The sequence below is a fragment of the Podarcis vaucheri genome (genome assembly GCF_965113315.1).
Source record: "Podarcis vaucheri genome assembly, chromosome: 15".
NCBI classification, from domain to species: Eukaryota; Metazoa; Chordata; class Lepidosauria; order Squamata; family Lacertidae; genus Podarcis; species Podarcis vaucheri.
The window spans coordinates 18374078-18399680 of record NC_138753.1 but is presented as its reverse complement, the minus strand read 5'-3'; the positions used below and the strand labels follow the sequence as shown (position 1 = coordinate 18399680).

Below are 25603 nucleotides of genomic sequence, written 5' to 3'. Positions count from 1 at the left end.
TTCTGCAAACAAACAGTCCTCCCCGCCCCCCTACTTTGCAGCAGAGTCTGTTTACATTCTGGGTGTGCAAGTTACAACGCGGAACTAAGCAAAGGCCAGCCTCCCTTCCCCATGGCAGACAAGATGAGGCAGGTCAGGGAGGAACAAAAATAACACCATCAAGGCTCTCCATCTATCTGAAAGCTCTTCCCTTCCAGGGAAGCACTGTGTTTTTGGACAGTGTGTAGGAGGTCAAAGGACTGCAGAACGCGCTGTAAGAATGCGCAGGGGAGATCTGCACACAGAGCGATCTTAAATCCATCCAGATGGGTGGGGTATAAATAACAAGTTGTTGTTGTTGTTGAAGTTCTTCTCCTTCTCCTTCTCCTTCTCCTTCTCCTTCTCCTTCTCCTCCTCCTCCTTCTCCTCCTCCTCCTCCTCCTCTGGAAATCCCACTTAGTCCAATGAGGTTTACTTCCAGGTAGCCGGGCACAGGGCTACAGCTGTAAATAATGTGCTTCCACTGGCCACCAAGTCCCTGGTTAGACTGCCTCCTAAGGTCTCCATTGATTAGGTGGTCACCAACGTGCTGCTAGTTTGCAGACACAGCTCTGCATGTGCAACACAAGCCCAGTAATAATACTGGCCTTCCTTACAAAGGTGGCTGTAAGAATTTCCGAGAAGACAGATGCTCAGTAGCATTGTAAAGTATTTTGCATTTAAGTAACAACCACAGCCGTGGCGCCACTTTGGCCAGCTGGTTCTTTCAGCTTTGAAAAAGGCAGAGTTTGTGCAGCTGGGTCACAGCCCTGCCTAGAATGAGACCCAGAATCTCTGGCCTGGGCATGATGTTCACTGGGTAGCCTTGGACAATCCCCTCATTTTAGCCTAGGCTACCTCCCGGGATTGTTGAGAAGACGAGGAGGGCAATCTGTATTTATTTAATTATTGCATTTATATCTCACCTTTCCTGCAAGGAGCTCAAGGTGGCATAGATATATCTCTTCCTCTCAATTTTATCCTCACCACACCCCCAGGTGAGATAGGTCAGGCTAACAGTGGGTGGGTGGCCCAAGTTCACCCAGTGAGCTTTGTGGTTGAGTGGGGATTCGAACCCTGGGCTCAGAGGTCCTAGTCCAGCTCTCTAACCACTACACCACACTGGCTCCTATGTATATAGCTTGTGTATCTTGGAAGAAGGAAAGGATATAAAGGTGAATAATTAACAACACAGGGCAATGTAAAAAACACAGAAGGAAAGTGCTTCAAGTTGTTTGCCACTTGGTGGTTTTTTGGGGGTGGGAGATGCTCACTCAGGCAAGTGGCAAAGCACAGTGTGGCTATTTTAAAAGACTTCTCCTTGGTTATTGCTCATTTGCAATAACTAAGCAATTTTGAAATGTAAAGGCAGAGTAAAAAAAAAAAAAGAGAAATAAAATCTTTAAAAACAAAACATTCAAATAAGCATAGTAAACTTGGGAAGAGGTGAAATCTGTCCTTTTCTGTTCCATGACACATTTCTTCCTCCCAAAGACTTCTGGGAACTGTAGCTTGTTTAAAGTGCTGGGAACTGTAGCTCTGAGGGGCAAATCACAGTTCCCAGGATTCTTGGAGTGGGCATATTTTAAATGTATGATGCATATGCAACCTTGGCTTGTTTTTAACCCCATAATTCTGTTCTGTTTCCACTATGATCTACTAATCTAAAACGCCCCTCAAAATATGTGTTTTGATACTTTAGGATGGATAGCAAAATCCCAATCCTTACCCATTCAGAGGTGAGCAAATCAGGTAATTTCTGCACAGGGATTTGCAAAGATCAAATCCCTTGAGCATCACTAGGTAAAGTAAAACTGAGATCTTAGATACTGTTGAAAACTAAAATTCCCTGCTGGCTTTCGTAAGGGAAGGGGGATTTTGTATGAACCCAGTTAGGAAAAAAGAAAGTGTCAACATCCCTAGTCATTAAGCTGAAGGATCTACATCACTGCTTCTTCGGTGACTCACCATCAAAGGACACAAACTGGAGAGGGGGTTAAAGAGCCGCAGAGAGATCTCTCTCAATATACTGAAGCCTGAAGGATATTTTTACCAAGTTTTTCTTTTTCCTTTTTAAAAATTGACTGGCCACAGCACCAGGAAATTCATCAGGTGACTTCAGCAAAATCTCAGGCTGAATTTATTCATCATGTTATAATATAAATTATGCTGTAGAGATGAGACCCTTCCTGGTTTTATGCTGGAATGCAGAACAACATTTTGAGCTGCATTTAATGTTACATCTTTTTTTTAAAGAACTGAACCTAATTCCAAGTTTATAATGAAAGCAGAGTCAGGAATGAGACAGGAAATAAGATCAAAGCAAAGGAACGGCTTCTAGCCTCTTCCTAAAGTATGGGGGAAAGTAGCAGGGGAAATAAGCGTGTATTCCTATTGAAGGAAGGGCTACAGCTAAGGGGAGGGGAAGTGTAGCTCAGCGGTAGAGCATCTGTCCTGCATGCAGAAACCCCCAGGTTCAATCCGCAGCATCTACAGTTAAGGCTGGAAAAAGACTCCCTTGCCTGAAACCCTGGTGGGCCACTGCCAGTCAGTGCAGACACTACTGAGCTAGATTAACCACTGGTCTGACTTAGTATAAAGCAACTTCATACATTTCATATGCAATCCTAAACCTGCTTGCCTGGCAGTAAGCTTCATTGAGCTCAGCAGGGCTTATAAAGTTAAAGGTAAAGGGACCACTGATCATTAGGTCCAGTCGTGGCCGCCTCTGGGGTTGCCGGCGCTCATCTCGCTTTATTGGCCAAGGGAGCCGGCGTACAGCTTCTGGGTCATGTGGCCAGCATGACTAAGCCGTTCTGGCGAACCAGAGCAGCGCATGGAAACGCCGTTTACCTTCCCGCCAGAGCAGTACCTATTTATCTACTTGCACTTTTGACATGCTTTCGAACTGCTAGGTTGGCAGCATCAGGGACCGAGCAACGGGAGCTCACCCATTCGAACCGCCGACCTTCTGATTGGCAAGTCCTAGGCTCTGTGGTTTAACCCACAGCGCCACCCGCGTCCCTCAGCAGGGCTTACGTCTGAGTAAAACACAGTTAGGATTGTGCAGTAAGGCTGCACACTTATCTGGGAGCAAGCCCCCTAGAATACTGTATGGTTTACTACTGCGTAAATATGCATAGCATTTGATTCTGTAGGTTATGCCAAAATAGCAAGCCATCGACACAAATTTGCTTCAGGTATACAATTCATTCAGGCCACAGGGATCGACTTTATTTGGAGAGGTGTGTTGCTTGCTTTTAAAAAAGAAGCAGCAGAGAGAAGGTACCCTCAGCTGCTGCAGTCCCCTGGGATGCTTTTATGTATTGGAGGAGAGGTTTGCCAACAGCAATAGGAGTTTTGAGGAAGGGAGAGGAGAAAGGAAACCAGAGGCACCCAGTGAGGCTTCTGCAAAGATTAACTGTTCTCTCCCACTTTCCCCGGGGGGGGGGGGGGAATCCAGCATAAAGGGATATTGATCTTGGTGATGCCAAGATGGCAGCTCCCCATTTTTGAAAGGCATCTTCCCTGCTGCTGCTGCTGCCACCACCTCCCACCATTAGGTTGGACAGCTGCCATTTTGAGTTCCCCCAGCAGCCCCTCACAGGTGTTAAGATCAGCAGATAGTAGTTTCAGCTTGGTATTTTCTCAGTCATCAGAAATTGGGGGGGGGGGGGAGGCATTATTTATAGCTGCCCTGGGCTTTGCAATCTCCTCCCTAAAGATACAACCCTTTCTTCTGGCCTTGACATGGTGTATATATAAGGACCTACCATGTATATTGACTGCAATTTGTTTTAATCACTTTTAAGACTGTATGTTTAAATAGTTGAAACCGGGCCTGGGACTGTGCAATGAAGAGAAGGAAGAATATAATCTAGAACGATGATGATGATAGAATTGCGAGGTTGTAAGGGATTTCCAAAGGTCATGTATTACGACTCCTTGCAATGCAGGAATCACAGCTAAATAATAATATGTATGTGGATTTTCTCCAATGTAGCTTCTCTCCATGGCACTGTGGGAAATTTTAAATGGTGGTTTATCAACCCAGCCGTTGTCCCCAGGAAAGCCTGAAAGGCGGGGGCCCTTACATAAGATGGCATCCAGAAGTGGGCGCTTTTACTGAGCCCCACCCTCTCAAAGAAAAAACCCACCCGGAACTGGCCCTGTCTTGCAGTTCTAAGCTATGAGAGATATGAGCGTCCACATTTATCATCCACAATAATCTTTAAAAGTGATCAAACGGTAGGAGTACATTTCATCTCGTCCAGATCATCGCAGCAGATTTTAAGAGCAAGTTTGAATGGAACCAAGTTCAAGTTTTAATTTTAAAAAATTACACATTTAAAAATGGGATTGGCTTTAATTAAGGAAAGCCCACACTCTTCCCACATAATAGAGAGGCCTCCGCAGACCTCACCCACCGGTGTCCTCAGTTCACTGGCTCAACTGGAAAGTCTACTTGAATAAGAACACCAGGCCTCTGACCTTAACAAGAGGTGGTGAATTAACCCTTTTTGGCGCTACACAAAAGAGCGTAACAGGAAAGAAATCCGCAGCAGAGACCTTGACTTTTAATCTACAGCACCTACACTTTAAAACCACCCTGAAAAACTGAGCAAGAGAGGAGGACAATCTGCTTAAAATGGAATCCAAAGCTGAGCACACAGCCGCTGACGTCAAATTTTGCTTTTCAAAATCTCCAGCACAAAAACAAACGCCTCTTTGCATTTGGGGAAGTTTGGCCACCCAACATGGGGGAACCCAAGACGGTCCACTGCCAAACTGCTTACTTCAAAACAAGAAGATGTCAGGCACCAGGATGAGCTCAAAGTGTGGCACCTCAGCATCTTTTGCAAGGCCATAGAATGGCTTTCTTTCTTCATCATAAAAGTTGTTCTGCCCTTTCCCTGGCCACCAAAAGCCAGCTGGTATGAACGCAACTGCCTTACTCTGTTCCAGAACATGCATAGGCTGAGGCTTTAACAGTTCTTGAAGGGAGATGATTTCAAGGCTGAGGGACAGACACAGAAATGGCCGGTCCCTTCGGGCTCAAGGCAGTTCATCCTCCGAACTTGATACAAGCCTAGCCCTAAAGGAGGGATCTTTCTTTTCTCCCCTTCTAGTGAAACGCTGCCATCCTAACACACACACACGCGCGCACACCCCTCCTCGCAAGTAAGCCCCACTGAAACCCGAGTTTAAGGGCCCCGATCCTGACCCGGTCATTAACTCTTAAACGACCTCACTTTTCAAGATACAGCTTGGGGAAAAGGTAAGAACAGCAGCAAAGAGATTGGCCACCAAAGACTCCTGTCCCGGACAATTTTCTGGGAATTGTGCACAAGATCTGGAAAGGGAGCGCAGATGATCCACTCCAATCTCTCCCCCGCCCCCTCCCGAAATCTCCCAAACAAGCACTTACCTCCAATTTATTGCTGTACTTTAGGCCTGAAACATACGCCTTCGATGTAGCCCCGGAAGGTGGGTGATAAATGTTCATTTTTCCTTCGCTGGGAAGCCGGTAATCCTTCATATTTAGATTTCCCCCCCCCCCCGCTTTATTCTCTCCTTTTCACAGAAAGTTTATGATAAAGTGCGATGGAGGGGGGGGGACGGGGAGGGAGAAGAGAGCGAGAGGAAAGCAAGGCAGGAAAAGTTTCCAGAGAATCCCCACTTTGGAGATGTCCAAAGCAATTCCTGGCTAGATCAGGGAAACAGAAACGAAGAATCGAGGCGGGAGGGGGGGGGCTTTAGCCAGAAGCCATGGCCGGAGCAATCCTCGTCGGCGAGTCGAAAACAGCGAGCAACTTTCTTGGAAAAGAGAAGGCGTCGTGTTCTTCTTCCTCCCTTGCAGCCTCGAGGGCGACTCCTTCTCCTCTCCCCTGAGAGCTGGGGCTTTTCTCCCGGGCGCTGGGCGACTCGCTTCCCCTCCTCCTCCTCCTCTCCCGCTCAGCAACTTCCTTGTGGGGCGCCCCTTCCGCCGCAGGTAGCCAGTTTCAAGGGTGGGGCCGCAGGGAGAGCGCGCACTCGCTCACACGCGCGCTCCAGGTTTACCTGGGCCTCTTGGCTCCGCCTTCCCAGCAGGTGAACTGAACAGGAAATCAATGTCTCTCCACCACCACCCCCCCGCGGTTTCTCTCGGCATCCTTGCGGGGCAGGCGATTGGCTGGCGGCGTGAGGAAGAGCACCTGCTTGGAATGAAGGCGGCTCCGAGTTCAAGCCCCCAAGCAGCATCTCCATTCCCCGCCTGGAACTGTGGAGAGGCGCTGCCAGCTAGTGTAGGCAACCGAGATGGACCAGTGGGGTCTGGCTCAGGGTAAAGCAGGTATGCTGGGAAGAAAGCCCGTTTTACAACTTGGTGCTAACAGTGGCAGGCCTGCTGCCTGATCCTACGCAGGATTTAAAGGTAAAGGTAAAGGGACCCTGACCATTAGGTCCAGTCGTGACCCACTCTGGGGTTGCGGCGCTCATCTCGCTTTATTGGCCAAGGGAGCCAGCGTACAGCTTCCGGGTCATGTGGCCAGCAGGACTAAGCCGCTTCTGGCAAACCAGAGCAACACACGGAAACGCCGTTTACCTTCCCACCCGAGTGGTACCTATTTATCTACTTGCACTTTGATGTGCTTTCAAACTGCTAGGTTGGCAGGGACCGAGCAATGGGAGCTCACCCCATCGCGGGGATTCGAACCGCCGACCTTCTGATCGGCAAGTCCTAGGCTCTGTGGTTTAACCCATAGTGCCACCAAAAACAGTGACAATGTCAACAGTGTTGACAAAGGACAGCTGGGCATATAAAGGGCCCCATTACCTTCAGTAGCTTAGGGCCTCATCAAACCTAAATCCGGCCCCGAGGAAAGCCTTTCTGGATCAGAGCAAAGGTCCTACTGCTGCAGTTCAACAGTCAATTCCCTCTTCTCAGAGAACTCTGGGAACTGTAGCTCTGTGAGAAGACAAGGGAGTCTCCTAACAGCTCTCAGTTCCCAGGATGCTTTGGGAGAAGCCATGACTGTTTAAAGTGCTTTAAATATATAGTGCAGATGGGGACAAAGTTTCTTCTGGTTGTGCTCACACCAGCACTTAAATAGGTTTTGTTCCTGAACTCGGCTGTGATAAAGACTGACCAATGTATCTTGCTGCCTTTCAGGGCTTTTGCAAGCTACAGTTTCCCAGGATTCTTTCAGGGAAGCCATGACTGTTCAAAGTGGTATGAAACTGCTTTAGATGTATATAGTGTAGATGTGGCTTATGTGGCACGCACTTCAGAATAAAGGCCCCGCGTTCTCAGTGCAGATCTCACTGTTGATGGGACCAACCCCACAGCCCACCTACGACTGCGTGCCTCTTGCAAAGAGTAATTTCTCAACAGTGTCAAAATCCCAGTGGGATCTTAGTGAGACAGTGTGCTAGCCAGCAAGCTGGCTTCAGGTTCAAAGAGCACACGAAAGAGTGAATCATTGGGAGCGGCAGCCCCAAACAACAATAATCAAGAATTACCCTGCACAGTGAGAATACACAACAAAGAAATGTGTTACAGAAAAGAGCATGGTCAAAAAAAAGCCAAGGCTGTTGAAGAGCTGGCACTCCGGAAAAGGTAGCAGTTGCTACAGGAGACAGGTGTTTGTCTCATTTCCTTTTAGGTGTTCAGTATTTATGCATTAATACATTCAGGAGGTCTCTGGTACACTGCTAGGCCCAGTTCATTCCTTTTTTGAAAAAAAATATATTTATTGAGAATTTAAAATTACAGAGAAAAAAAAAGAAAAACAAAAAAGGAATTAAACAGTACAAGTCAATAAAAAGAAAAAAGAGAACAAAACACACAATACATCAAAACCAAAAACAAAAGCAAACAAAAAATTAAAAACAAATCCAATATTCCCAAATCTTTATCTTTCGTTAACTTGTTTCATCGACCTCCTCGCACCTCCCTTTTTGTATTCTAGTTATTAATTATCTCAGCAAATCCTTTCCATCTTTCACTATATTCTGTCATTAAATTGTCTTAATTTATTTTAACCTTATCTTACCATAAAAAACCCTAAAACTTAAAACATATTTGTACATAACTCCTTATAGCATTTCTACTAAAGCCAAATATTTCCATTCCAACATTTTTTCTAACACTCATTAATTTTGCAATAATTCTCTAAATGAATTTTTAAACTTTCTTCCAATCTTCATCCACCATCTCTTCTTCCTGGTCTCGGGCTCTGTCCGTCCTTTCTATCCATTCCATCTAGTCCATTAACCTGGTGATCTTCTATCCGAGGCTCTTAGCTCTTTTCCATGTCCCTTCTGCAGAACTTCTTCATATTTATACCTGCACTTTACTTTGTCTTCTGCTGATCTTGTTCTTAATTTCCTTCCTTTATTGCTGAGTAGTAGATCTCGGGGAAACTCCAACCTAACAATGTCTTTATCCCTTCTCGACAGGCCAGCCCATTCTCCATAGTCAGCACTAAAATCCAAAAGGTATTTAAAGGCATGTTTAAAAGTTCCTCCAGAGTTAAAGGCCCCCACAACTCCAGACTCCCCCTGGCCCAAAACCAGATCCCAGAAGCCAGAACATCCCTGCATAGGGGGATCTATCCAACTTCCCATCTCCAAACCAGACGAGACTCCAAACCAAATCTGACTTTCTCCAGATTCAGTCATCCAAGACAACAGCTTATGTTCCTGCAAGGCCGCGGCTCTTTCCACTTGTATTACTTGATGTTCAACAACAACCTCCTCCTTTGTCTTCTGCACAACTTGCCCTGTCAAAGCAGATTCCTGGGTCGGTTCCTGAGTGGTTTCTATATAGGTATTCACTGTTTGTCCAAAATTATTAACTGCAACAGTCATCAAATCCATCTTCTCATGTAGCTGTTCCAGTAAAGCGCTTGTCTTGCAAAAAGCAATCACTAAGGCTTCTTCTGCACACATTCTTGTTCAAGGTCAATGTCTGGTTCTCACGATATTTAATCTCTGCAGCTGGAGAATTCCCCAGAACGACTCCAACAACAGTTTCAAAAGCTCCCTCTAGGGGAAAAACATTTTCTATTTGTATCCGTCCTTTTGAAAGCAGATCCAGCAACAAAATTACTTTCATTTTTCAAATATTTTGTTCCTTTTAAATGGAAAAGGAAACATTGGAATCAATATATTTCTCTTTTTTAACTATCTGTCAAGAAACGTTTTATTCACAGTCAATGAACTTTCCCAAAACGTCTGTCTTCCTGGCACCCCGTTCCCAGGTTCAAGAAGGTGAAAATTTACTTTTCTTTACTCTCTCTCCTGCAGGCTTAAACAATCTAAGATTTCCCCCCCCTTCTCCTGCTTCCAAGGGGGGTTTAGTAGTTTTAGCCGATGGAGATTTAGTCCTTTACAAAAGACTTTCCAGACTTTAGCTTGCAATGTCTTTGCATCAATCTATTTACAAAAGCAGAAGGCGGACTTCCTGTTTAGAACCTTCCCGCTTCGGTGCCAAATTAAGATTTTTCATAGTCCAATTTTCCGTTCTACTCACGGGTAGTTGTTTAAAGTCCAATTGTCCACAGGAAAAAGTCAGCACTCTCCGGCAACAGCAATGCGGCTTCACTCCGTGAAAAGAGCAGTCGATTCGAAGCACCACGCCGCTCACTCCACGTCGCTCCGGATCCCCGAAACTGGGTTTCCCCGTGAGTAGGGGAGGCGCAAAAGGTGCCAGCCGAATCCCACGTCCACAGGCGGCCCAGTTCATTCCTTCTCTGGCCTCCATAACAGCTAGGAGACACAGGAAAATTTGTACGGACAAAGTGCTATTAAAGGAATCCAGTTCTTGCTCCCTGCTATATATAATGGTTTTGCTTATGTGCACAGCAGAGTGGGATGACTGACAGTGGCCATTTTCACCTGTAGAGCCTGTAAACCTCCCCTGTGTTTTGTAGATATTAAGTGAAAATGCTGTTTTGGGGTGGCACAAATGGAAGTGCCGCTCACTAGCAGTGAAAGTCAATCACAACTTCCAATCACAAGTCAAATTAGTGAGTCAGATTTTTTTTTTAATTGTCTGAAGTCAACAGGCATCACAAGGGCCAAGTTAAGTTATCTTAGTTCACCCACGTATCGTTCTCATTAACCATATCTGAATTAATACAGTCCCACCCCCACAGCAAATAGTGATATATAAACAGCTGTAGCCAAGAAAAAGTGGCCAGTTCTGATCTCTGCCATGCAAACACACAGCAGATAAATTTAGATAAGCCTCTATAGATTCTCTCAGCCTCCCTTCTGCAATACTGAAGAAAAAATAAAATGAAGATCTGGTCTGGCTTCCAGAATGGTTGTGCAGATCACTGAAACCATAGGAAGTTCTTTGAACACTTGAAATATTCTCTATCAGATGCTGGATACTATTAACAGCATGTGATTGCAACTGCATTTCAGGTTTACAAGGTCTTCCTTGGGTTTTGGTTCCTTTTCACTAGGAAACCGAGGTCACTGGACCATCTTGGCTGAGAGTCCTGGAAGACCTGCTCTCTGCATTGCAAACATTTCCCACCTGGCCTGGGAGGGCAGGGCCCTGACTCCAGCTACAAAAGCTGAGGCTGCTGAACAGAATACTGGGGTGGGGTATTGTTTAGGGGCGGGCAGGTTGTTGCTATTAATTTCTTGGATCTTTATTTGGCACTTACGATTTATGTTGAAATTTTTCAGTTTGGTTGCATACTTTTTGATGTTTTGTTTATTTTCTATGACTGCTTTATGTTTGTAGTTATGTAATTTTTTTTATGCTGCAAGCCATCTTGTACAGGGTTTTAACTTTGGAAAGGCAGCGTACAAATAAAATTGATGATGATGGATGATGATGATGGATAATAATACCAGAGCCAGGTAGCAAATAATGACTAGATGTTGAAGTCGAATGCGTAACGATGGCTCGGAGATGGAGTCAATTACCAGTTGCATGCCTGAACCACGCACTGGAGCGACCTGCCTGTATGCGAGTACAGATGTACTGCGACTTAGGAATCCCAATACAAAAGCACCTGGGGCAGAGCAATTCAAACCCCCAATCCACCATGCTGGGAGGGGCTTAAATAGAGCCAAGGCACCCATCCACCCAGCTCTGCCAGCTTCCGCCATCAGAGTCCCACTAGGCTTGTCCATACTGCAGGAGCTTCCGCAGGCATCAATCCAATTGGCAGTAGCCAGCAGAATCAGGTCAGCACAGAATCCACTGGATTCTGTGAATGTCCCACTGCAATAAGGTGACAGCAACCATTCTGACTCAGGCCTCTTCACTGTGACAGCCTAGGAACTGGCAATGCTCAGGGGCAATTTTCCTGCTCCATCTACAGTGGTGCCTCGCAAGACGAAATTAATTTGTTCCGCGAGTTTTTTCGTCTAGCGAATTTTTTGTCTTGCGAAGCACGGTGTCGGAAAAGTTTTGGAAAAGCTTCAAAAATCACCAAAAACCTCAAAAAAGGCTACCACACCGCGTTCTATGAGTTGCTCCTCGAAGTCAAGTCGCAACTGTATTAACGGTGTTAAGAAAAAGGAAACAAACTTGCAAGACGTTTTGTCTTGCAAAGCAAGCCCATAGGGAAATTCGTCTTGCGAAGCAGCTCAAAAACCGCAAAACCCTTTTGTCTAGCGAGTTTTTCGTCTTGCGAGGCATTCGTCTTGCGGGACACCACTGTACTGGCATGTGCCTGGGTATGCCTTGCTACTGCTGGCCAGGGGTTGGAGTTATACCCCAGAACAGGCTACGCAAAGACTTGGCTAACGGTAACCGAACAATATACCTCTCAACTGGTGAGGAACACCAAGATTAAGAAACAAGCAATTAGCAGAGGAATTAAAGGAGAGGAGGGACATCGTTTGACAGAGGTGTTAGGGACAGCTTGTATTTCAAGCTTTAACCCTTAGAAGTTTAAGGAAATGATGGTGGGATGCCTAATAGAAGGCTGCCCTCGCCCCCTATGCAGCTGCGTGAGGTTTAAAATCAGCTTTAGGGGCTTGTGCCCTGTTTCTGTACGAAATCAGAGAAAGAGGACAAAAAAGCCTGCTTTGGAGATGGGCAATAGGAATTAAATGAAGGAAAAGGACAGTAAAAAAGCTAGCAAGTCAGAAGCTGCAAGACTACACAAGCCACAAACTGTGGGAGGAGACAGGAAGGAGTGAGACATCTAACCATAAGCAAGTGTGCAAGGTGGTTCCCAGAAGCTAAACCATTGTGAACATCTGCAGATGGGGCTGCAAAACTCTCCACCACCCCCACATACCATTCCACAATCAGGTAGGTAGCAGTGTTGGTCTGACACAGTCAAAATATATTAAAAAATAAAAAATTGTCCAGTAGCACCTTAGAGACCAACATGCACACGAAAGTTTATACCAAGAACAAACTTAGTTGGTCTCTAAGGTGCTACTGGACAATTTTTTTATTTTTAAATATATTTCGATCCCATTCCACAAGGTCATTTACTTGCAGTCTTTTCACCGCCCCCCTTCCACTTCAGCCTCAAAAGTGGACACATGGGAATTAATAAATTAGTCATGTCAAGGGTCTGCCTCGAGTTGGATTAGCACTGGATGCAACCCCCATTGTAATATGTGTGTGTTCTTGCAAGTAACCAGCTAGGCAGTTTACAGGGTTCAATCGGGGTCTGTTCCAGTCAAGTATTGTAGCCTGAAATACACCATGGAAACAGGCGATTCCGGTCTCATTCTGCACCTCAACCACCAGATTTCTCTTCCAAGCAACTGGACAGAAGTGCTTTCTGATATTATGCATACACCGTGCGGCAAAGGAAGTTGCAGCCTTCAACAGATCTCACATGACTGATTTACATATGGGACATTTACGAGGAAATGCTTGTATGCACGCTTTTGCAGTGGAGAGAAGAAATACCTCACACTTGGAAGCCACGGGTGAGGTGGGTGGGTGAAAGCATAGACAAAATTGAGGCGGGAGAATTTACATGAAGGGTACCAGGAAACGGGAAAGATTTTGTATTTTCCCATAATATAAAAAGGAACATCAATGTTGTAGAGTGGTGATATTATCAACAGAAGCAATTGTGAAGGCTCCAAAGCAGGCATACACACAGGAAGTTAATTTTGGTTTTGTCAGGGAACTGCCATCGGAGGAACAGGTGGGGAGAGGGCTCCTGGAGGCTGGGAGGGACTCAGCAGCGAAAGCAGGGACCAACAGGGGGAGAGATGGGTCTCTGGAGGAAGGTCTCATGAATGCGGAGAGAGACGCAGCAGCTAAAGCAGGAACTAGCAGGGAAGGGGAAGGATCTCTGAGGGAAAGCGAGCAAGAGGGAGGGGTCCGGGACACGTCCAGCGAGAACAGTGGGGAGGTGTCAGAAGCTCCCATAGGGAGACCCTTTCCTCGGCGGAAGCTGTCACGTCGTGAGTCCAGAAGACGTGTTTCCGTTAAGGAGCTCCTATGCTGGAAGCGCTTCCGAAAACAACCACTGTCGGAATCTGCAAGTGACTAGGGCAGACATGTCTGAGGAGCTCTGTCACACACAGAGGTTTGTGGAGTTGCACAAACTCTGAGGGACCACGATTTTACGCACAAGCAGCTAATCATCCCATCACAGGTTTCAAACAAGAAAACAATTCAGTTTTCATCAATGTAATCTAGAAATAAAGGCCTCTTCCCACACTATTATTTATTCAGTGTATGTAAAGTAAGAAGTTTGTAGTACCGCACTGAAAGTGGGAAAAACTCAAAACTTCTCTCCGTCAGTGCCCTCCAAACAATAGTTACCATTTATTTACAAAAGCAGTTTCCCAGTAGTCAATGTTCTGGACTAGACTACCAAGTCCTCTGCACGGGACTGCCTTCAAAGAGTCTCTAGGAACATTCTATTGGTCCAGAATGCAGCAGCTGGGCTTTGGGCAGGTGCTTATCCTTGGTAGCAGAGCTCCTTTTCTACATCCACTGCATGAACTTCCAGTCCATTTCCATCAAGGTGCTAGTGATTTACCTTTGCAGCCCTACAGGGCTTAGGTCCAGGATATCTGGAGGACTGTCCCCTGCCCACTTCCTCAGATTTGCAGGAGAGGCTCTTCTCCACATCCTGAAGGTGAGCAGCTGGAAAGTGGGAGAAGGCCTGCTCCTTGGCAACTACGCCTGGAACCCTGCCTCTTGGGAGGTACAGAGTTGACACTTTCTCTTTTAGTTTTCTGCCACCTGCTGGAAGACAGGTTTCATCCCAAGAAGCATTTACCTCATTGGGCTGATGGGAGTTTTCCTGCACTGATCCACTTCTAATTTTACCTGCCAACTGTTCTCTATTTGATTATTTTTTTTAAGTTACCCACAGCACTTAAGAACAGTGGAAAGGCAGGGGTATAAATGCACCTGACAAGTAAATGTGGGTTTAAAAAGACAGCAAAAAACCACAGAGGAAAGGACTAAGTTTGTCCACTTTTGCTTTAGGCAGTTGGACTGGAAGGGATAGGCCAAGTTAAATGCCCAGTCAGGTTCCAGTGAAAAATATCCTTTAATTAGTTAACCAGGAAATCAGGGTCAATTCAAACATACACAATTTCAGCTTCTACTGGCCAAAACTTCCCTCTGTCAAGTTCCAAAGTAGCTGTGCCATGTTACTTCAAGACAGAACACTCCTGAACTAGACAACAGACAATCAGTACTTTGCAATCCTGGAAACTGAGTAAAGTAACTTACAGCATTCTATCGTTACACTGCTTTTTCGTAAAATAGGAGAAGGGAATAGTAAGTCACAGCATGTGAGCAGCAGACGGCAGAGTCTCTCCTTCTTTGATTCTGAATGTAGCAGATGCTGTTAATCAAGATGGCTATAAACTTAGCTGGCCTTAAAAACGATAAATGGCAGGTGTTTGTCAAATTTATCGGGGGGGGGGACGGGACACCCAAGAGTAGCTACCTCAGCAACTGAAAGGCCTTACCAAATAATGTGTTTAATCTCCTTTAATATTATTCTGTATTTTGCCCACGTTGTCTCAAAACGATCTTTTTGTGCATGAATAGCAGCCCTGGAATCTTGCCTCTACTTTGTTCTAATAAGCACAATTTGCTCATTTTAAAAAGGGGGAAACGGAAACTGACAATCTGTTTATTATTCCAATGCTGCAGAGATAGCATATAAAAAGTATGTGCATATGTGTGGGTGTGTTGAGCAATAATTTTTTTCCTGTTAGTGTGTAAAGGTTCCTAATTGGATAAAATGCATTTTGATAAGAGATTCAGTTAACAATAGAAAAGACAATAGTGATAATCAACATCAGTAAAATGAATTTATATGAAGAGAGCTTGGTACACGGTGTCAAGCTTTCTTTAGCTTTTCATACCAAAAGGTGACTACCCCGTCACATAAAGTCCAAGGTGTTAAGCTTCTCCGGGGGAGGGGTTTGCTTTTGGCTCTTTTTCACAACCAGTTTAGAATACCCTCTTCTCTTTCTCTCTAGGCCTTCTTCCGAGTATCTCACATAATGTTGAGCATGTCACATAAGGTCAATTTTATACCACCTTATATAAATGCTTAGTTTGAAGAGGATAAAGCAGTACAGGTGAAGTTTATGCACAGAGAGGGAAAGTTGTCAAGAAAATCTTCGTTTTTTTTAAAAAAACTGAATGAAATTATCAAATAAACAGGTGAAAGCTTAGGCACCAAATATTAAAAATCCAGCATCAGAACGTCCATAAGAACCACCCTGGAAATGATAAAACTGAAGTCCGGCGCAATATAACTTGTCCATTTCTTCTAAGACCTTTTTGCCTTAATTCAGCAGGTTTCTTTGAAACTTACATTCTGTTAGGTTGAAAATTAAAAGAGACCAGCCTTTCTGAGAGGACGGCTGGGTCCAGCAACTTAACATGAAGGTGTTAAGGTTATTAAAATGCAGCACTCCAGGATGCTTGTGTTAGGGGTTCTGCTTATTCAAACAGAAACCAAACAACGGGCATTTCCCACAAGTGCTTCCAAAATATCAGGAACCAACTTGTGGGTAAGTAGAGTCTGACTCTAGCAAGCCCTAGTTGGGTGGAAATAGAATAAGAGGGCTGGAGTAACTCTTGCAAAATTACAGCTTGCCGTTGAATTTACTGATCTGGTGGCTGTTTTGGAGATGGTGCTGCTGTCACGACAACAGTGGAGACTGCTTTTGTAGAGCCCGACACTGTTCCCTGCTGGAGATGGGAGGCTGGAAGTGTCTGAATTCGCACCTGTGCAAAACAGCATGCAGAAGGAAAGAAAATACATTTAATCATTCAGTTCAGCCTTTGCCATGTTGCAGAAACATAAATACTACTGGGAACTGAACTGTAATCAAGCAAAGCCCTCCACTCCCATCTTGCCCTTGTCTTCAAGTTACCAGTTCCAATGTTTCAGCAAGTGTATTTGTAGGACCCACACACACCCACACACCAAATTTCAGCTGCTTACTTGAATTTCAAAAATGAAAAATAATCAGAACATTTGTGTGGCACAATGATGTTGGGACGGTGCCATGTCAAGGCAAAGTCCTGATGCAACAGAGGATAAGGGGGAAATGAGATACAGGCCTTACCTGTGTGGCCTGGCCTTGTTGCTGCAGCTGTTGTAGCTGCTGTGCGGTCAGGAAGCTCACTGGCTTGTTCCCAGCAATCAGTTTCGTCCCAGCTGGCATGGTGGTGAGAATGATGTTTCTACCCAGTCCGCTGATACTATTGGAAGAAACCCATTAAGAAGTTAGTGGTGACAGAGTGGGGCTGGATCTTGCTGAGGTGCCCCTTGCATAATAGCAGAACTTAGAAAGTGTGTTTGTACCACATTGGCCTTTCAGTACTGGTCAGAACCACCCTCAGACTCTGAATATGCTACAAGAATGTGTCTAAATGCAATCCTGTGCTCAGGATTAACCACCAGCTGCACTTTTTACCCTCCCCCTTCCAAGGGGTGTCTGCAGAGAGCAGGAAAAACAACCAAGCCTTCTTTTGAGCTTTTAAAATGGCAGCTTGAATTTGTGTAAAAAACCAGCAGGGACAGATTTTCCATGCTTAGAAACGAAACGCTCCCACCTGCCAACATCTGTAAACCAAGCAATTGTCAAAGCCACAGCTAAAAGGGCAGGCTGAAAAGTTGGCAACCCCAGAAGGTGGGTATGTGAGGTATCCAAATCGAAACACCACCAACACTGGTAAACTCATCGGATGCTAGTTGGATTTGGGAAGCAAGACTCAGTAGTGTCCATTAGCACTTCCTACAGGCAGAATTTGTTTGACTCATTTTCTGTGACTAAGAGGAAATTTTCAAATTTGAGTGCTTTCAAGTCCTTTTGGCTAGGCCTTCCATTAATCTAATTGTGATCTGCAATAGTTGCTCATCATACACAAATGCAGTCCTGAAGATTGAACAGAATCCTCCTGTGTTACTCACTTGGCCCCAAGGTTGCCTTTGATAATGGGGGTCGTCATTACACTCTTGCCTTTCACAGGCTGGCTTATGACGGAGAGGGGCACTGTGATACGGGCAGGCAGCTTCCCCTGGGAAAAGAAGCATCAGAGACAGAAATTATAGAGGTTCAGCAACCACCTCTCTGCCACACTGTTACCAAGAACAGGGGGAAAGGCCATCCCACAAATTAAAGTTTTCAGGATGCTGAGGGATTCACAAAATACATACACAGTTGTTGCTAATGGCATTCAATGCTCTTCCATACGTCAGAGCCTACTTAAGACAGACAAGGTGGCATCCCCACTTAGAAACGGATGCTTGTCAATCAATCTTATCCTTCCAAAAAACAACATGAATCATAGAATGGTAGTGTTGGAAGGGACCCAAAGGGTTATCTATCCGCTGCAGGGATGACTTACTGCCTGGGAGGTGGAGACGACTGTGGTGCTCACTGGAACTTGTCGCATAGTCGTGGTCCCTGTTCCTATTGTTATGGGCGTCCCTGCCCCCCCTGACACAACAGCAACCGCCTTGGACACAGAAGCAGTCATGGTTGGCAGAGAAACAGCAGAGGTGTGGACTGTGCCAGGGACGCTCACAGACGAGGCAGCAGTCATCTGCTTGGCATGCGTGGCCACTGTAATGGTCTGCCCAGCTTTTGGTGGCATCACCCCCATCCCCTGCACAATCCTTATCGTGGCAGCTGGCTTGGCTTCAGTGGATGCCACCGTAGTGATGGCCTTGCCCTTCTGGTCTGCCACAGTCATGCCCAGAGCAGGCATCAGCCGGAACGCAGAGCCAGTGGACTCCACAGTCTTCAAGTCAGGAGTAACTTTGACCACTGTGGGCCCAGCTGGGCCTGGTGAGGCAGAGGTGGGCGTGCTGGTCTTGGCGGGAGAGTCAGAAGACTGGATGGGGCTGGAAGTCACACGCAGAGTGGCCGAGATGCCCTTGCCGGCAGAAGTGTTGCCAGTGGCTGCAGCAGTGAAGAGGTCTTGCGTCAGTTTGACAGTGGTGACTTGGGACTTGGCCAAGGTGGCCATCATGTCAGGAGTAATGCGGAGAACTGTCTGTCCCTTTGCATCAGTGGTGATCGAGGAGGGAGGCAGGCGCAGAACGTCCTTGCCTTGGATGCGGAAGTTGGAGGCGGTAAGCGGGATGCTGCTCCCAGGCTGGTTTTTCATCCCTAGCTGTCCAGTAATAGCCACCTGTAAGGAAAAATGTATTGTGCTGAATATCTCTCTTGCAGACAGACACAGACACATACCATTTCTGCGGCAGAATGCTATACAGCACTGGGTGCATGGATGAATGCCAAGCTCCATTAAAGAAAAACAAGGCATGCCAAACTAAGCTTACTAGGAAAGGGCAAGATTTTCAGCAGCTGCTCACATGCCCATGTATATTTTGCCAGCCATAGCATTTTGGGCAGGGACCCATTGGGATTTTATAAGCACAAAGTCATTGTGCTCAGCTTCTCAAGGGCATCTGGCTGGCCACAGCTGGAGCCAGAACACTGAACTCACTGGACTCAAATCTGATCAGCATAGGCTGGCTTTTATACTCCAAAACCATTTCTCAGTATGGTACAGCTCCTCACCTGTTTGATGATATTTTGGCCAGCTACGTTCTGGAGGACTGTGGTGGATGAAGAGGAGGAAGTCGAAGAGGAGGAGGATGATGACGACGAAAGAGACACAGAGGAGGAGTTGGGGGCAGAGCTGCCTGAAGAACTGGTCACTGGCTTTGGGGCAGGGCTGAGAGCTGCCGAGATCCCTGTCCCAGCAACACTGACTGGTCCTGTGACAGAAACTGTTGGCCTTTGCACCTGGACTGGGCTGGTCTGAGCTTTCACCGTGACAGTGTTGACAGCCTAGGGACAAGAAAAAGTAGATGTCGTCAAGGTGGTTGTCTTTTTGCCTATTCGGTGCAACACCCTTCTATTCAGTTTCACGATGCCCTAACATTATTAGAAATCCCGAGGCGACAGTCCTCACCCTTGCAGAATTAACTACTGGGGATACTCTTTCCAAACGCTTCTCTTCCAAATGCCCTTTAAAAGCTATTTTATTCAGGAATGCTCTCTCTTCCAATCACGCTCTCTCTGTACACTTGCATGGCTTTCCTTCAGTTCTAAACTGCCCATGGGATTTACGTGCTTGCAAAAAGTATGATGTGTCTTAAGAGATGACCATAGGCCATAATTCACATAATTCAGATGACAACTGGGGAAGAAGACTGCTAATTCTTACTTCTGGCTAACTCTCCACAGAGATAGCCCTCACCTGAGGCAGTGCTTTGGTTTGTGCAGAAGTGGAAGGGGCATGGACCTGAAGAACAGGTGCTGGTGGGGGCTGTTGCTGCTGCTGGATCACTGATGGGGCTGGCTGAGACACAGGTGGGAGGCTGGACTGTGTTGTAACCACTCGAACCTGTGGGAGTCCTGAGGAAGATGTGTGGCTGGCCACACGAGGAGGGGGGGTTTGCTGAGGCCCAGTTTGTGCTTGGGTACTTTGTGCTGTGGAGAGCAAAGTCCCCAGCTGCGGCATGGTGGGAGATGACACCAGAAGGATGCTGTGAATAAGTTGAAAAGAGTAAGTTGATTAACTTAAAAGCACAAGTTTGTTCTAGAACAGGCCAGCAATAAGCAAAGTTTTCACTATTTTGCTTTAAGCTACCAAAATCAATCAAGGATTTAAAACGTGTATTGACAGGTAATAATTTTAGCTGCAACCGAACAATAAATAGCTCACTGAACAGATAATTCATTGCAAGACTACATAAACAGATTTTTACAACTGATTTGCAATATCTATGTGATTTTCACCTTCCCTGGCCCACTCAGGCAAGTAATCCAAGTTGAATGGTTTTGCTAATATAGTCTTCCTTTTTTGTACCACTTGGGGGAAGGTTCACTTGTGGAAGATTCTGCTTAGGATAACAGACTGGCTGAATTTCTTTCTTAAATCCAGATGGTCCTAAAGCAACCCCCAATTGTATTTTCCCTACTCACTAGAGATATCTATCACCCAAATCCTGTGAACAGTTGCACCCCTGCTTTTTGCAAAGACAGGGAAAGGATTTACCTTTGGTTGGGTTTAGCTTGCTCTGATGCAACGTTTGGCAAACTCTTGTTAACCACGGAGACTGGCGGTGGTGAGATGGGCATTGCTGGAAGCGGAGGGGCAGTGGGTGTCACTGGAGTCACAGGGGTTGGTGGCATGCTGGAATCACTAAGGCTCAGCTGGCTAGGCTCAGAGGTGCCACTAGTAGCCACTTTCACTGAACTCTCCTTGCTACTGGACTTCTGCAAAGGCAACAAAATAGTGGGCATCAATGGGGGCAGGGTGGGGGTGGAAATGCACTAAGCCCAGACAACCCTGTGCGAGTGGGAAGAGGGCTGTTTAGGGATAGACCAGAGCTTTCCTTGAGTCTATTGGTGATAATTAAATAAGCCCTTGAGATGAGATTGGGCAGCAAGCCTATTCAACCAAAACAGTGGACAGTCTAAAAATCTGTGCCCCATGTATTTACATTGCGCAACTTACTATCTTTGCAGGAGGTTTAGACTTCTGCTGAAGGGCTTTTCTAGCTTTAGCTGCAGCCGCCTGAGCCTGATGAATCAGCTCTGCAAGGAAGAATAAGGAAGGGTTCTCAAACAGATGCTAAGAGTGAGGCTGCCCACCTATGAAGCCAGCTTCTCTTTTTCCTTGAAATACGCTTCTTCTTCCAAGAATTCCTACTCTGTGATCAATAGAAAACATACCAAACTAGATAATTTGCCAGCCAGGAAGAGGGAGGTCTTGCATGAAATGCATGTTTATGACATTTTCTGTAAATGTGTCCCCTGAAGGAGGCTTTTATGCCTTTCAATTTGAATGATGAATAAGAGAAAGTGATTGCTGTTCAGTCAGGAACAAGAGGCAAATTACATGTTCCATCTCAATAATGGCAAAATTTACAGTAAACAGGACAAAACTTGTTTATATCTCATTTTTCCTAGTTGGCAAGGATTTTAGTTAAATACACCTTTAGGGGGAAAATACATACTAAAATTGGATATGTATCTGCGTGTGTGTATATGTGGGTACCCTAAAGCATGAACAACAGCCTATATCCTTGCACAATAAGGTTAGCCCAAGTAACAATGTGGGGATATAGGATCCTTCTCCAGGACTGGGAGTTGGAACTACACCTCACCCCCACCCTGTTCCTGAATTTGTAGAATGCTGTGAGTTTTTGAAATGGGATTTTAAAAATTCAGCGCCAGTTTTCTTCTTCATTTAAGGCAAGGCCACCTCTATCCATTATATTGCAATCTGGTTGCTGTAAGGCCCTCCAGCGAACACCCACCAAACTCCTCTTCGCTCCTGTCTCGATGTAGGTATATCCATAGCTTACGTCCAATGTCATATTTCACACAGGGATCCTTCTCATAATGCAATCGATCCAGTGCACCACTCACCACAGTGTTAACCTGAGAACAGAATTCACAATTAAATGGAGGATGCAAAACTGATCAGCTCAGAATCATCATAGCAAATATATTTTGCACATGCAGGAAGGAAGAAAAGGGGCATGACAATTAGAAGCAAAATGGATGTCTAAAATAGCCCCATACTGAGATGGCAAATCATCTGAGAAACATACATCAAGCTCTCAGTCTATCTAGATCAAAACAGACCTCCACTCGTTACCATGTATAGCTTCCTCGAGTGCCGTAGTTCTACAACAAAGATGACAGCACCTGCAAGCTGGAGTGTATTATACACATCACTACCAAAAACTGTTGTTTCAGTGTTCAGATGTCATTACAAAAAAAGCACCGCCAACTCCATAAGTTAGGCTACAGCTTTATCACTCTCATAAGCTATGGAATTGTAGACCTTAAAAATCAATCACAAGGTGCTTCTCCATTCAATAGGAGAAATTCTCATCAGAGAGGAACGCTGAAAAGAAAATGCCTCTGTGTTCTCCCAGTTTACCTGAGCACTGGTGACATCAGGAGCGAGGAATTGAGAGTCTTTAAGCAGCTCACAAATCTCAGCACGAGTTCCCTCTCCATTAGGAAGACGGGCAGCAGCATCCCTAACTGAGACAGCAAAAAAGATCAAAGCATTGTGAAGACCTCAACTGACACAAAGACTGAAGTAACACTTGAACCATTCAGGTTCCACTCACTGTGTGGGTTCCTAACTTTAACTTAGGGCTTTAAACCAATTGAACACTTGCTCTGGATAGCAGTCCCACACCCTGAAGAAATCATCAAGGTCACTGGCTCCTTATCACATAGAAAAGCAGCTGGATTTAAGAATAAATCTGGACTTCCTTGCTGCTCATCTTCTGCCAGTGTTCTCATTTCATCTTGGGCTACATCCCCAAACCCTGCAGTATAGCTCTCTACCAGAACAATAAGAATGTCTCCTGTTTCTGTTTCTTTTCCTCTCTCTCTCATTCTTCCACATATTTTTTATATTATTTATATTATTATTATTAATACTCCACCCATCTGGCTGGTTTTCCCCAACCACTCTGGGCAGTTTAAAGTACATGTAAAACATCAAACATTAAAAATTTCCTGATATAGGGCTGCCTTCAGAGGTCTTCTAAAAGTTGTGTAGTTCTTTATCTCCTTGACATCTGATGGGAGGGCACACACACTGTGTGTAATCGTTCCCTCAAACAGACTGAAAGGTTTCTGCCTATTTTAAGCAAGTTTAACAAACTTTTCTTACTTGCAGGCTTTCCAAGGGCATGCTTATTCCACACCACAGGTTGTTCCTCCCTCTGTTCCCTTCTTGTGTTATGCTGTAACTTGGTCCCTTGTTAATCCTGGCTACAGAAATTCCTCATGGACTGTGCTTCCCTACATGAAACAACCAGTCTGAACCCCTGGCATCTCCCATTCCAAAAAGGCAGCAGGAGAGGAGACAGGCCTCCAAGAAGCCACTGGCATTCAAAGTAGGCAATACCAGGTTACAGGGACAAATGTTCTGACCTGGTATAAGAGAGCTTCGTATCTTCAGCCTTTGCACTGCAATCTTTTTCTCTAAACCATGAAGCTGCCCTATGTAGTGCCAGAACATAAGAAGAGCCCTGCTGGATCAGACCAAAGGCCTATCTAACATTCTGTTCTCAGTGACCAGAGGCCTATGAGAAGCACAAAGCAACACATGAGTGCAACAATATCCTTCTGCAAGCACATGGCAGTCAGAGGCATCTTGCCCAATACTGGGGATATATATAGTCACCGTGATTAGCACCCACTGAACATGGTGGCTATGTCTTAATTACCTCCAGTATCAGAGGCAACAGGCCTTTGTATACAAGTTGCCAGGGATCACAAGAAACAGAGTGCTATTACCTGTCTTGGTCACTACTGATAGCAGTGGCCACAAAGGTCTTGGGTGGAAGTCTTCCTAGTCTTACTTCCAAGGGTCTTTTAAATGGAAACACCATTAATTGAACCTGGGACCTTCCTTTATTTAGGATAGTTTTTTCCCCTTGTTAGTGTCTAATTCTCAAGGTGACTAACATAACAGTTTATCATTGTGAACAATTAAAGCTTGACTGCACTGCTGTTTCCTCTCATCTTACAATCTATTGTCACTGCGAACCTAAAAAAGACTGTAACATGTTGAAATCTCTCTCTCTCTCTCTCTCTCTCTCTCACACACACACACACAGAGAGAGGGGGGGGGGAGAGACTATGTCAACTTACCAAGAGACAAGATGGTGACATATGCAGGCCTGTCTGATCGCAACAGAGAATGTTCTCGGGCTTTGTTCAGAGAAGTTTCCTTGTCAAACACACCCTTCACAGGGCCGACCACCGACTCAAAGCCATGCATGCGGAAGGTGAAGGCCTTGTGGGGCTGGCTGTACCTGTAACGTTCCTGCACATGTTGGAGAAAGAGAAGTGCCCAGATGAGCAAGAGATCGAAGGGCAAAAAAACAGAGCAGGTTTCTAGATAAGCATCTATGGCTAAGACTTAATGTGAACTGAGTTAATACCAAATGCTATGGGGAAGGTAAAGATTAGGAAGGGCAACTGCTTATATTTCAGGCATGTATACTGAGGAGCATATAGGCAGCAAACCTCTTTATACTAAGCATTAATCGCTTAGTTTCGAGCATCTCTCAGTTTAGCATTTTCAAATATTAATTCTGGTCAGAGATAATACTGATAATATTGGTAAAGACAAATGGAGGAGAAATGTGTATATCTTTCAGCCCAATTATTATTATCCCCCCCCCAAGCCTCCACACAAGCCAGTATTATCCAATGTCTGCATAAGAAGTTATAAAGCCCAACAGCTCATGTGGAATCTCTTATTGCTACAAAGATCAGGGCTTAGCCTACAGTAAAGAGCAAGACTCAGCTAGGTGATGTAATGTAGCCAGCACATACAATGCAACTACTGGGACATTAGTATTGAGACCTTAATGCTACGAAGCAAAACAAACACAATCATTGTGTGTTTTTAGGGTTGTCTAAATGTTTATATTCTTTTCTGCTACCTAATTTTTAAGCACCCTCTTGTCAAATGGTGTGCTGGTACCTTTTTTTAAAAAAAAACATTTAAGAAGACAGGTTGAAAAAAGGAGAGAAACTGAAATGAAATAAAGTTATTTGTCATTAGGAATTTCTGTTTCTTCTGACAGTTACTGATGCAGGTGAATATTTTACTCAGAAAATGGACTACTTAAGCTGAAAAGCAAAATATGTATAAATTGGAAGGTAGGCATTTTAAATGATTTTATAGGTTTAAATGTTTTCCACCCACCCGTTGTATCTTTGTAAACTACTTAGAGACTACTGCACTTAAGCAATGTATCAATTGTTTAAATAAACAAATAATAAAATAAAACTTCCCCATCCAATCCTGGCAATGCATAGGCAATGCATGGGACAAAATGTGCGTCATCCTCACCTGTTCCTGGAAAACACGTTTCTCTTCCCCAGTGCTAGGCCGGACTACGTAGTCAGTCCTTCTGAAACAAACAACAGCATGAGGTTGGAGTGCATACATCCGCCTTCCCCTACATGGTTCACTCCAAACCTGATCAGAACCCTTCAGAGTCAGATCCCCAAACCAACTAAAAAGACGGTTGTGAAAGAGAAGGGGGGAGGAAGGAAAATTGTATCCAGAAGGTACATACTTTTGAGTGTTGGTGCT

At 45.2% G+C, this 25603-nt stretch overlaps 2 protein-coding genes and 1 long non-coding RNA gene across 8 annotated transcripts in view; 1 reads left to right on the top strand and 2 right to left on the bottom strand.

Annotated features, from left to right (window-relative positions):
* The window catches only part of ST14 (ST14 transmembrane serine protease matriptase), a 43781-nt gene extending 37810 nt beyond the window's left edge, over window positions 1-5971 (bottom strand). Inside the window, exon 1 of the mRNA XM_082201395.1 lies at window positions 5447-5971. Coding sequence (XP_082057521.1) covers window positions 5447-5557 — 111 coding nt within the window. The 5' untranslated portion in view covers window positions 5558-5971. The remainder of the gene's footprint in view (window positions 1-5446) is intronic.
* A 6994-nt stretch (window positions 5972-12965) lies between these two features.
* Window positions 12966-15607, top strand: LOC309519902. The gene is made up of 2 exons (XR_014214059.1): window positions 12966-13113; window positions 13602-15607. It is a non-coding gene; the product is annotated as an uncharacterized lncRNA (long non-coding RNA).
* NFRKB (nuclear factor related to kappaB binding protein) overlaps window positions 15273-25603 on the bottom strand; it is a 26133-nt gene continuing 15802 nt past the window's right edge. For 5 of the 6 annotated variants that reach the window (XM_082201137.1, XM_082201134.1, XM_082201138.1 and 2 more), the window contains 12 exons: window positions 25358-25418; window positions 24145-24319; window positions 22409-22515; window positions 21777-21900; window positions 20972-21051; window positions 20510-20730; window positions 19709-19997; window positions 19024-19296; window positions 17843-18631; window positions 17406-17512; window positions 16558-16693; window positions 15273-16213 (listed from right to left, as the gene is read on the bottom strand). In XM_082201137.1, coding sequence (XP_082057263.1) covers window positions 16091-16213; window positions 16558-16693; window positions 17406-17512; window positions 17843-18631; window positions 19024-19296; window positions 19709-19997; window positions 20510-20730; window positions 20972-21051; window positions 21777-21900; window positions 22409-22515; window positions 24145-24319; window positions 25358-25418 — 2485 coding nt within the window. In that variant the 3' untranslated portion in view covers window positions 15273-16090. The remainder of the gene's footprint in view (window positions 16214-16557; window positions 16694-17405; window positions 17513-17842; window positions 18632-19023; window positions 19297-19708; window positions 19998-20509; window positions 20731-20971; window positions 21052-21776; window positions 21901-22408; window positions 22516-24144; window positions 24320-25357; window positions 25419-25603) is intronic. The other variant, XM_082201139.1, reaches the window with a different exon arrangement.